This window comes from Panulirus ornatus, chromosome 18, assembly GCF_036320965.1.
Source record: "Panulirus ornatus isolate Po-2019 chromosome 18, ASM3632096v1, whole genome shotgun sequence".
NCBI lineage: Eukaryota > Metazoa > Arthropoda > Malacostraca > Decapoda > Palinuridae > Panulirus > Panulirus ornatus.
In genome coordinates this window covers 55,904,418-55,917,824 of record NC_092241.1, presented here as the reverse complement: position 1 = coordinate 55,917,824, position 13,407 = coordinate 55,904,418, and the positions used below count along the sequence as shown (strand labels likewise).

The 13,407-nt window shown below is 40.6% G+C and overlaps 1 protein-coding gene across 2 annotated transcripts in view; it reads right to left on the bottom strand.

Moving 5' to 3' along the window:
- Nucleotides 1–13,407, bottom strand: part of Nsun5 (Nop2/Sun-like domain containing protein 5) — a 72,190-nt gene that overhangs the window by 21,638 nt on the left and 37,145 nt on the right. For both annotated transcript variants that reach the window (XM_071673263.1, XM_071673265.1), the window contains 2 exons: nucleotides 12,087–12,209; nucleotides 620–735 (listed from right to left, as the gene is read on the bottom strand). In XM_071673263.1, the coding sequence (XP_071529364.1) occupies nucleotides 620–735; nucleotides 12,087–12,209 (239 nt within the window). The remainder of the gene's footprint in view (nucleotides 1–619; nucleotides 736–12,086; nucleotides 12,210–13,407) is intronic.

Genomic DNA, 13,407 nt, shown 5'->3' with positions numbered 1-13,407 from the left:
GTTGTGCGCAGGAGGATGGATGTGCTGGAAATGAGATGTTTGAGGACAATGTGTGGTGTGAGGTGGTTTGATCGAGTAAGTAACGTAAGGGTAAGAGAGATGTGTGGAAATAAAAAGAGCGTGGTTGAGAGAGCAGAAGAGGGTGTTTTGAAATGGTTTGGGCACATGGAGAGAATGAGTGAGGAAAGATTGACCAAGAGGATATATGTGTCGGAGGTGGAGGGAACGAGGAGAAGAGGGAGACCAAATTGGAGGTGGAAAGATGGAGTGAAAAAGATTTTGTGTGATCGGGGCCTGAACATGCAGGAGGGTGAAAGGAGGGCAAGGAATAGAGTGAATTGGAGCGATGTGGTATACCGGGGTTGACGTGCTGTCAGTGGATTGAATCGGGGCATGTGAAGCGTCTGGGGTAAACCATGGAAAGCTGTGTAGGTATGTATATTTGCGTGTGTGGATGTATGTATATACATGTGTATGGGGGGGTTGGGCCATTTCTTTCGTCTGTTTCCTTGCGCTACCTCGCAAACGCGGGAGACAGCGACAAAGTATATATATAAACAACTATAATTTCAGCTGCTGTCTATCATACTGTAAACATGGAATTATTGAAACAGCTCACCCAGTGTTGTTCAAGATCCCTGCAATGTATGAAGTTTTGCTCCCCGGTGCAGCACATGCATCAATCACCTTCGCTCCAGATTGTATACTACTCAAGAACACAGGTAAGCAGCTAGACTGAAAGATGAATGAAATGTAATATTCTGGAAAAAATGCAAATGAGAAAAAAGAGTATTCTAATCTACTTTCACTGTTAACCGACTATGCTTAAAGAACTGCTCTCATTATCTCATGATGATTTAACTTTTCCTCCCTTTGTTTAAATATTCTGTTGACTGACTTGACCATTAACAGTCTACAGAAATTTCTTTTGTTGCTCAGAAGGTACTATCTATCTATTATATATCTATTTCTTTGATTCCCATTTAATTTGGAAATGCTCCCTCAAGGGGGTGGCCATGGCAAAAGACACCATAAGTGGTGAAATCCAGTACCACTTCTCAGCCCTCATGCCTCACCCTTACCAGTCCATCAGCATAGGACAACTCCAGTGCAATGTTTCAAGAGGCCCTTACTCAATGTTCCTACTGAATACTTCTATTTTGTCTAATCAAGGTTTCTTCCTAATGTTCCAACCTATCATTTCTACCAAATATTCCTAATGACAACTTCTACCTAATGTTCCAACCTATTATTTCTACTGAATATGCATTCCTAATATTCCAATCTCCTACTACCTAATCCTCCCAACCACTACTTATATCTACTGCTTCCACCACTTTGCCAAAAAGCATGGCTGGCACATAGCACTCACTGCAGGAAAATCTAGTTATGAAGAATGAGTAGTGTGCGCTAGGCATTGTCAAGTGTTGCGTGTGACAGGGAAAGAGTACATAAGTGGACAGAATGCCAGCAGTCCACTTGTTGGCGAGAAAGAAAGAAAAGACAGCAACATGGGTCAAAGGTGTGCAACTTGACAATCACTGAAGTGCTGGCTCACTTAGCAGCCATCACTAACCCCCTAATATCCAATGGGTAGTACCATCAATAGCCTCCCCTGATCGGTGGCTGCCTACCACCTAGGAAGGTGCAGAAACAACTTTAGATCTCCTCCTTGCCCCTACAACCACATATACAGTTGCACAGCTGTCGACTTGCAGGTCATCCATACACTGAGACCTCAAGGAAAACCGTTATACTGCTGGATGGCCTACATGATAAAGAGAGACATTTATATGTACAGTACCAGTTTGTGAGGAAAGAGAACAAAAATAACATATGAAATGTGAAGAAATAAATCAATAAAAGTTATTTTTGTGGAATTATATACAAAGGAGGGAGACCAGCATAAGTCACCCACAACGTGCCTCATAGTGGTATCCATGCTCCAGACAGATTGGTAGCCAAGGAGGGTGAGTCATGAAACATTCTTGAGCCAGAGCCATCAACAGTAAAAAAGCTATGGGACAAAGACAATGCCATGTGTGCATGTAAACTGTGAAAGAAGAACAGAATGAAAATTAGCTGGAACTTAGTTTAGGGAGTTTGGTTGGTGTATTGGTCAGCACTTTAGAGACTCATTCCATAAACAAATACAAAAACAAAAAACAGTGCTGAAAATGTACATAGAAGCGTAGCATACAAAAATCATATAATTCATACTGTACATAAAAATAGAAAATATGAAAACTATATAAGAGTGAAGCTTAGTGTAAACAGTAGGTAGTAGTTGGTAGGCAACCAACAACAAGGGAGATATATTACCAGTACTACCAGCCTGGGTGTCAGAAGGGTTAGTGACAGCCACATAGTAAGCCAGCACTTTAGTGGTTGTCAAGCACTCCTCTTACCCAGATAGCTGTCTTTTTTTTCCTTATCCACACATGGACTATAGGCATTCTATCCACACACCTACACTCTCTTCTTGTAATACATAACATCTGACAACACCTAACTCGCACAGCTCATTCTTCGTTACTAAATTTCCTGTGGTGAGCACTATGCACAAGCCCTGCCTTTTGGTAAAATGGTAAGAGCAATAGGTAGAAGCAGCAGTTACGAACTTTTAGGCAGGGGCAATAGGTAGAAGTAGTCAGTACAAACACTAGGTAGGAGTCTCTGCAAACAATGCACTACAGTTGCCCTGAGTCAGTGACCTGTTAAGGATGAGGCACTAAAGGCCGAGAGACAACACTAGAGTTCTCTAGTTATAAAAGCTCTATTGCTGTGACCACCCCTCTGAAGGAGTTCCAGTGGGAACAGGCATCAGAAATGTAGATAGATAGCTTAGTGTAAATATTACTCATGTTATTCACTGCTTGTCCTGTGCTTATGCATGATCTAAGCATAAAGCATAATGTAATGTGATACGAACAAAAAATCAGACCTTCATGTCCACCCCTGTTAATTCAATGTGAGGAGTTGCACTAGACTCATTAGAAACCATGCACAACTTTTCTGCTTACTCCAACACCCCAAACCAAAGGTAGCTATATTTTTTTGTCAATTTCTCATAATTCTACATGCAAATCTATCATGTCTTGAAGGAAAATTCACCATATCCTTGATGTGCGTTTCTCATACTTGTTCCCCATTTCCTGTGTTAAATAGATAGCACCGGACATAGACAAAGACACAACCTTATTCAGCCATGTCCGTTCTTTAGCTGTCATGTTTAAAGCAAAAAAACCACATCTATCAACAACCAGGCCCCACAGCCTTTTTCATATCTTCCCATGAGTGTTTAATGTGCCATTTCAGTCTACTGAGAGCAAGTTGCACCCTATACACCAAATCGCTCCAATTCTCTCTATCCCATACATACCTGCACGTTCAAACCAAAAACAACCATAACTATTTTCACTCCACACTTTTATCTCAAATTTGCTTTCAGAGTGAATTTTATTTACAAAAGTAGTTGGTTGGAATGGGGTCTTGGCATACAAGCAAAATCATTTATGCCACATACACAAATATTGAGAACTAGGTATAACAGGTTGCATGTTGTGCATTGTTTCTGTCCATTAAAGATATCATTACAGTGAGGTTCATTGTTACTTAAAGTCTGAAACTGAGGAGAAACTGAATAAAATGGGGGGCCATTTCAGTGAAGTTTTTACAAAGAAGTTAAACAGTAGTTTGTGAAAGTGACAGATCATGGAATGATAGTTTGCATGGTGAATAACTGAACATTGTGGATGAGTCTGGATGCTTATGAGTAAAACTCAGTAGGGAGTGTATGGGTAAGCTAAAGCTTTTAAAGTAGCAATACAGAGAAAAACTGGTTTTGTCTGACATCTCTGATGTCTGTTCCCTTCAGAAACTCCCTCAAGATAGAGGCCAGCCATGGGAAAAGAATCTCCATCACTGATGAACTCTATTGCCACTTCTTCAAGTGTTTAGTGCCTCACCATTTAACAGGCCACTGGCAGAGGGTAACTCAAGTGCAGTGCTTTCAGTGGCTCCTACACAGTTCCTATTGAGTGCTACAACCTACCATCTCTACCTAATGTTCCAAAGTGCCACTTATTAGCCTTTAGTGCCTTATCCTTAACAGGCCACAGGCAGAGGGTTGTATTATAAAATTATGATAGTTTCAGCCAAGTTGGTCATACCCAGAGCTAATCATTCTTCAATATTCATATTCAGTCAACAGGCTGCTAGAGTGGCATCTCCTAGCTGTGTTCCTGGTTTTATTGGTAATGGTCGATCAGAATGTCAATTTAGAGTGCACTACGGTGTGAGTAAGCCCTCCATTATTTTCAGTACAATATTTAAATATGAAAATATTAGACTGTTTTTGTAGTGCAGCCTTGGACCTGATAAAATAGGTAAGGATTCAGTTTACAATTATTTACATTGTAGGTGCTTATATGTACAATCATTGATAGGTAAGAATGGAGCAAATAACTGATTACATGATCTAGTGAAAGGAAGTATCAAGTTCAATGTTATGTTCTTTGGGTTGAATGAATGTTAAATGCTGAATACAAGAACAGTGCATCAATATCCTTATCGCATTACAAAGGCAACTCTAGCACAGCATTCTGAGAGGTTCCTACCAACTATTTCTACCAGTCTCACTATTGTTCCAACTTACTACTAGTATATCTACTGTTTTTACTTAATGCTGCAGTCTACTGTTCCTATGTACTTCTATCTATTGCTGCTTCCATTTTGTCAAAAGGCACAGCTAGCACATAGAGCTCACAACAGGAAAATTGGGAGTTACAAAGAATTTGTGCGAGTTAAGCGTTGTCAAGAGTTTGTTCGTGAATAGGAGAGGCTGTATGTTTATGGACATAATGCCAGCAGTCCTAATGGTCTCTTCAACTTCTAACCCTAATGATTTTACATTGATGATAACTGTTCCTATCCCAACAACCCAAAGCTTTGGAACTCTCTACCCCTCAAATGTCTTTCCCAGTAACTATGACCTGGCACATTTTAAAAACCAAGTTTTTCACTTCCTCCAAAATATGTAAATAATTTCCTCTTCATTAACTTCTTTATAAATCAATTTAGACCCAGCTTTGATGTGGCCTTTTGTCTATGAATGGAGACTCCATATGAAAAAAGAGAGAAAAAAATACATCTCACTTTTCCTCCCCTTCTCATTCCAATACTCATTCTTTTTCTAATACTAAACATACCTTTCTCTTATATCAAATCTCAGAATGGGGAACCATAAATCTGGTTAAATACAATACTGTTAAAATACTATTTCTACTTGTACTTTTCTAAATATGTCTTTTCCCTCTATCCAATTTCAAAACACTACAAATTATTCCTACAACTGCATATACATGTTGGGCATAACCATCTCCTTCATTCTCTCCTGGAAGTCCTACATAATCACCATTACAAAATCTGCTTCCCAAGAGCTGAGAATGTTGCTTAGGTGGCACAATCATTCCTCTTGGGCAAATTTTTCATAATTACAGGAGTCTTACCTGCCCCAATATGGAATTCTATTAGCAAAAAAGGAATGAAAAGCCTTCAGTCTCATTAATTCTCCAAGCACATCCTGTCCACTAATATACAATCTTTCCCTGTAATACTTAACACTTGACAACACTTAAATTCACATTGCTCATTCTTTCTAACTAGATTTTCCTACAATGAGCAATATATGTTAGCCCCGCCTTTGGCAAAATGGTAGCAGTAGATAGAAGTAGCAGATTGGAATATTTAAGAAGGAACATTAGGTAGAAAGAAAGATTACATAGAAGTAGGAGCATTAAGCAGAAGTAGTCAGTAGGAACATTAGGTAGAAGCCTCCGCAAACACTACACTAGAGTTGCCCTTTACCAGTGGCCTGTTAAGGGTGAGGCACTAAAGGCTAAGAAGTGGCACTGGAGTTCACCAGCTTATGGAGATTATTACTGTGGTCACCCCCTTGAAGGAATTCCACCTGGAATAGGCATCAGATATATGGCATATCCTCTCGCCAACCACCCCTCTCTGTCTGTTGTGATGTTGCTGCCCCTCTTCATTTTTGCTACTTCTTTTGCGAGATGTTTGATTGTATCCCTGTTACATAAGCTTGGACTCATGACTTCTTTTTGGCAGCTGCTTCTCAAAGTTCCTGCATGAAGGCCAGCCACATAAAGGTTGACCATTATGACACCAGCATCCCCACTCAAACAGCAAAGCTGTAGAAGTCCCTTCTTTCATCTTCTCTTCTGCCAATACACCTTTCTAACTTTACTGGTTAAGTCTGTAAACATCTGAGGAGCAATGATTACTTTCTTCATTAATTTTTTTACCCTATTTTCCTTTCACCAAGATGTCAGTGATCAGGCATTCTTTGGTCTGTGCCATGTCGGTCAGTGGGGGGCTGGAAACCCTCCCTCCTTACATTTCAATTCCTATAAAAGGAAACAGGAGTCAAGCAGAAAGTGCTAATTCCCCTTAAAAGCTCAGATTGTGGTGTCTGAAAGTGTGTGGATGTAACCACAATGAGAACAGAAGAGAGATAGGAATAGTATGTCTAAGGAAAGAAACCTGGATGTTCTGCCTTTGAATGAAATGAAGTTTAAGGGTAAAGGAAAATAATGATTTGAAAATGTCTTGAGAGTAAAGTCAAGGGTTGGTGAGAGGAAAAGAGCTAAGGAAGGAGTAGCAATATTCCTGAAGCAGGATTTATGGGAGTGTGTGATAGAGTGTGGGTAAAACTGAAAGTGGATGGTGAGAGATGGGTGATTATTGATGCTTATGCACCTGGCCATGAGAAGAAAGATCACGAAAGGCAAGTGTTTTGGGAGCAGTTAAATGAGTGTGTCAGCAGTTTTGGTGATCAAAACCGGGTATTAGTGATGGGTGATCTAAATGCAAAGGTAAACAGTGTGGCAGCTGAGGGTATAATTGCATGGGATATTCAGTGTCATGAATAGAAATCATGGAGAGCTTGTGGAGTTATGTGCTGAAAAAAGACTGGTGATTGGGAATACCTAGTTTAAAAAAGAGATATGAACAAGTATATGTATAAGAGTAGGACAGATGTTCAACAGGCATTATTAGATTACAGAAGTGATAAACACATAAGAGAGAGACTTTTGGATGTAAATGTGCTGAGAGGGGCAGCTGATGGGATGTCTGGTCATTACCTTCTGGAGGCAAAGGTGAAGATTTGTAGAGGTTTTCCAAAAAGAGGAGACAATGTAGGGGAGAAGATATGGTGAGAGTAGGTGAGCATGGATAGGAGACCGGTGTGGAGAAATACCAAGAGAGACTGAGTGAAGAAAGGCAAAAGGTGAGAGCAAATGAAGAGCGGGGAATGGGAGGTTTTTAGGAAAGCAATGATGGCATGTACAAGAGATGCATGTGTTATGCAAAAGGTTGGCAGATTAAAAAGAGTAGTGAGTGATGGGATGAAGAAGTAAAGTTGCTAGTGAAAGAGAAAAGAGAGGCATTTGGGCAATACAAGGAAGGAGTGCAAATGATTGTGAGATGTACAAGAGAAACCGGCAGATCAAGAATAAGGTGCAGGGGTTGAAAAAGAGGTCAAATGAGAGTTGGGGTGAGAAAGTATCATAAAACTTTAGGGAGGATAAAAAGATATTTCGTTAGGTAAATAATGTGCAAAAGACAAGAGAACAAAATGGAACACTGTTGAAAGGGGGAAAAAGGGGAAGTGATAACAGGTAATGATGAAGTGAGCATTTTGAAGGAATGTGAATTGTGTTTGATGATACAGAGGTAGATGCTGAGTGTTTTGGTTAGAGTGGTACACAAAGTGAGGGAGTCGAATTGTGGTTTGGTGAAAAGAGAAGAGTTGGTGAAAGCCTTGTGGAAGATGAAATGGAGCAAGGCAGCTGGAATGGATGGTATTATTGTTGAATTCATTAAGAAAGGGAATGGTTGTGTTGTCGACTGGTTGGTAAAGATTTTCAAGGTATGTATGGATCATGGTGAGGTGCCTGAGGATTTGCAAAATGCATGTATAGTGCCTCTGAATAAAGGCAAGGGGGATAAATGTGAGTGTTCAAACTACAGAGGCATAAGTTTGTTGAGTATACCTGGTAAGTAATGTGGAAGAGTATTTATTGAGAGGGTGAAGGCATGTATAGAGCATCATAATGGGGAGAAGCAGTGTGGTTTCACAAGCGAGAGAGGATGTGTGTATCAGGTATTTGCTTCAAAGAACGAATGTGATACATACTTAGAGAAACATATGGATTTGGATGAGGCATTATTGGATCTGGAGATGGAATATGATTGGGTAGATAGAGATGCTTTCTCAAAGGTTTTAAAAATATATGGAGAGGGAGGAAAGCTGCTACACACAGTGAGAAGTTCCTATCAAAGGTGTAAGGTTTGTGTATGAGTAGGAAGAGACAAGTGTGATTGGTTTTAAGTGAAGGTTGGTAAGCAGAAGGGGTTTGTCATGTTACCATGTTGTTCACTTTGTTTATGGATAGTGTGGTAAAGGATATAAAAGAAAGAGACAGGGGAGGGGGGATTTTTTTTTTTTTTTCTTACACAGTCTGTGGGGGATAAGAGGGCCTGGGAAGTGAGTCAGTTGTTATTTGTTGATGTTACAGCACTGGTGGCAGATGGATCTGATTGAGAAACTACAGAAGTTGGTGTGAAAGGAAAAAGATGAGAGTGAATAAGAATGAGCTGAGTTGAGCCAGATGCAGTCTGATTTATAAAATGTTCTATGCTGCAATCATGGTTCACTTTACCTCTTCTATAGGTATTTCTCTGGATTTTACTCCCAAGAGCTGGCTGCTTGTGTACCCACACAACTAGCTAGACCATGCAATACACAATACTCGGTAAGCTGTTGCATCACATAATTATTGTCTGGCCATCAGCAACTCAAGGGTGGATTGTTCTGATACCTGCTTCTTTCCCTACACGTTGAAGCTTTGGATATCTCTACCTTTCCCAATAACTATCACCTGGCACATTTCAAAAGACAGGTTTTTCATTCTCCAAAACTCATAAATTCTTTCCCTTATCTTCTCTTTTTCTATTTCAATTAAAGCCCAGCCTTGATGTGGATTCTTGTTTGGGATTTTTTTTTGGGGGGGAGGGATTAGGTTCAGCAGGGACAAGTTACTTGTGGTGTAAGTTTGAATGAAGAAAACTGAAAAAAGTGAAGTGTTTTGAATATCTGGGTGTGGACATGGCAGAGAAAAGAACTACAGAAGTGGTAGTGAGTCACAGGACAGGGAAGGGACAAAGGTTCTGAAGCACTGAAGAATGTATGTAAAGAGATAACTTTATCTGGGAGGGCAAAAATTTTTACGTTTGAAAGTATAATGGTCACAACGATATCATATGGATGCAAGGCAGTGGCTATAGATATGGCTGTGCGGAGGAGGGTGAATGTGTTGGAATTAAAAAGTTTGAGGACAATATGTGGTTTGATCGAGAAAATGAATGGATATGAAAGATGTGTGAAAATAAAAAGAGTATGGTTGAGAGAGCTGAGGAGGGTGTGCTGAAATGGTGTGGTCATATGGAGAGGGAAGGTTGACAAAGAGGGTATATGTGTCAGCAGTAGAGGGAACAAGGAGAACGGGGAGACCAAACTGGAGATGGATGGATGGATGGAGTGAAAAAGATTTTGAACTAATAGGGCCTGAACATGCAGGAGTGTGACAGACATGCACAGGATATGGTGAATTTTGGAATGATGTAGTTTACTGTGTCAACGTACTGTCAATGAAATGTGCCAAGGCATGTGAAGCATCCAGGGTAAACTATGGAAAGGTCTGCGGGGTCTGATTGTGCACAGGGAGCTATGGCTTCAGTGCATTACACATGACAGCTAGAGAATGGATGTGGGCAGATGTGGCCTATCTTCATCTGTTTCTGGCGCTACCTTGCTAATGCTGGAAATGGTGATTATGGAACGAAAAAAAAAAAAAAAAAAAAAGACAAGAGTGTCATTTAAAACTTACAATATAGTTATAGAAATGGAACACATAGTGGTTCCAACAATGTTGTATGGTTGCGAGGCGTGGGCTATGGATAGAGTTGTGCGCAGGAGGATGGATGTGCTGGAAATGAGATGTTTGAGGACAATGTGTGGTGTGAGGTGGTTTGATCGAGTGAGTAACATAAGGGTAAGAGAAATGTGTGGAAATAAAAAGAGCGTGGTTGAGAGAGCAGAAGAGGGTGTTTTGAAGTGGTTTGGGCACATGGAGAGAATGAGTGAGGAAAGATTGACCAAGAGGATATATGTGTCGGAGGTGGAGGGAACGAGGAGAAGAGGGAGACCAAATTGGAGGTGGAAAGATGGAGTGAAAAAGATTTTGTGTGATCGGGGCCTGAACATGCAGGAGGGTGAAAGGAGGGCAAGGAATAGAGTGAATTGGAGCGATGTGGTATACCGGGGTTGACGTGCTGTCAGTGGATTGAATCAAGGCATGTGAAGCGTCTGGGGTAAACCATGGAAAGCTGTGTAGGTATGTATATTTGCGTGTGTGGATGTATGTATATACATGTGTATGGGGGGGGGGGGGTGGGCCATTTCTTTCGTCTGTTTCCTTGCGCTACCTCGCAAACACGGGAGACAGCGACAAAGTAATAAAAAAAAAAAAAAAAAAAAAAAAAAAAAAAAAAAAAAAAAGACTCCAGTCTATCTATACCTCTCACACCCATTCCCTTTGTGAACTCCCTCATGGCGGTTGGCCACAGTAAAAGTCTCCAAGACTGGTGAACTCCATATGCCATTAAAACAATTTTCTGGCAAAATATCTTGAGTAAACACTCAAGTAACTTCTATTCAATATATCCCTCCAAAAATAGATAGTAAATGCCTGACCCTCCAGAACTTGAAAATTTTGAAAACCCTTCAGTGTCTGGGATCTGTCTGGGTTACAGGAGAAAAACAGATACCATTCTAGATTGCAGAGATTTCGCCCAAGAGGTGCAATTTGTGGTACATGATTTTTCTCCCAAAATCTAGAATACATCCTTTGCCTGGATCAAATATTCCAGGTTCAGGAAGACAGGGTTTTCTCCTTAAGTAAGGAACAAGTGCCAATCCTGACAATACATCTGAGTTTGGGAGGATACACCGACTTCTCATATCTACAGAAGACCAAAGACATCACACAATAAAACTTTTTTTTTTTTTTTTTTTTTTATACTTTGTCGCTGTCTCCCGCGTTTGCGAGGTAGCGCAGGGAAACAGACGAAAGAAATGGCCCAACCCCCCCCCCATACTCATGTACATACACACGTCCACACACGCAAATATACATACCTACACAGCTTTCCATGGTTTACCCCAGACGCTTCACATGCCCTGATTCAATCCACCGACAGCACGTCAACCCCTGTATACCACATCGCTCCAATTCACTCTATTCCTTGCCCTCCTTTCACCCTCCTGCATGTTCAGGCCCCGATCACACAAAATCTTTTTCACTCCATCTTTCCACCTCCAATTTGGTCTCCCCCTTCTCCTCGTTCCCTCCACCTCCGACACATATATCCTCTTGGTCAATCTTTCCTCACTCATTCTCTCCATGTGCCCAAACCACTTCAAAACACCCTCTTCTGCTCTCCCAACCACGCTCTTTTTATTTCCACACATCTCTCTTACCCTTACGTTACTTACTCGATCAAACCACCTCACACCACACATTGTCCTCAAACATCTCATTTCCAGCACATCCATCCTCCTGCGCACATCTCTATCCATAGCCCACGCCTCGCAACCATACAACATTGTTGGAACCACTATTCCTTCAAACATACCCATTTTTGCTTTCCGAGATAATGTTCTCGACTTCCACACATTTTTCAAGGCTCCCAAAATTTTCGCCCCCTCCCCCACCCTATGATCCACTTCCGCTTCCATGGTTCCATCCGCTGACAGATCCACTCCCAGATATCTAAAACACTTCACTTCCTCCAGTTTTTCTCCATATATTATTCCCTATATATTCTGGTATTACTGTATTGAACTCCCTTAAAAATAAGGGATAAATCATATACTTGTGTCTCACCTTCTATTGCAAAATGATGGCCTTATAAGCAAAGATCATTTAGATGTGTCTCACCTTATCCTGTAATATGATGGCATTCTTCTTATAGAGAATGTTATCCCAGAAAGTAGTGTTGGGTGGAAATACCAGCAGCTCAGGTACATGATAATCCCTAAGGTAGGTTGACTCATCCATGTTCTGAGAAAAAGAAAAAAAAGACATGATAATCCTCTAAATTTCTATTTTTCCTATTTACAGCCTGCATGCCTTCTTCTGTTCAGTAACATAGTTATAATTCCTTCAAGCATCACAGTATTACCACATTTCTGAACAATTTTCCACTTTAAAACTGCTCTTAAACATCCTTTACCTTATCCAACTGTATAGTCTGGCATTTGCAAATTACCTTTCAAAGACTGTACTGTTTTATATAGGAATGATTGGTATGGATTTTTTTTCTTCACTAGACTTAACAAATCATAACTATTGTGTAAGGAGAAGACAGGTTTCTAGTGCCTTGTTTATACATTACCAAACTCAACCTGCATGAGGTTATACTACAAAAGAAAAGTCATCTTTGACAAGGCTGTATCACTAACAGTACAGCCTGATCAAAGAAATTCTAACTTTAATGAAGTCCACATTTCCCTACTTGGGCTGCAGGACTCTTGAAAGAGGTCCTGAGTAGCATAAAGACTCTTTCTTCGAGAGAGGCTCCGGGGTAATAATTGATGGATTAATAGAAATAATAATCATTGTACTGACTGGACAGGTGCTTCCTTAGTTGAGTCCTGTTACTCAATTATCAATAGAAATATAACTGAATCTTTTCTTATTCAGCTGTGGACAGGGAGCTGTGGTTTCATTGCATGACAAATGACAGCTAAAGAATGAATGTGAGCGAATGTGGCGTATCTTCATCTGTTCCTGGTGCTGCCTCACTAACACGGGAAATGGCGATCAAGTATGAAAGAAAAGAAAGAAAGATATCCACATCCAGGCCACACAGACCTTTCCATGGTTTACTCCAGATGTTTCACATGCCCTGGTTCAGTCCATTGACAGCATGTCAACCACACTATAACACACTGTTCCAATTCACTCTATCCTATGCATGCCTTTCACCCTTTTACCTGTTCAGGCACTGATTGCTTACATTCTTTTTCACTTGATCCTTCCATCTCCTAATTTGGTCCCTATTCTCCTTGTTCCCTCCACCTCCGACACATATAACCTCTTTATCAACCTTCCCTCATTCGTTCTCCCAGTTTGTCCAGACAATTTCAGCACACCCTCTTCTGCTCTCAGCCACATTCTTTTTATTACCACACATCTCTTACCCATTCATTTCTAACTCGATCAAAGCACCTCACACCACATATTGTCCTTAACACTT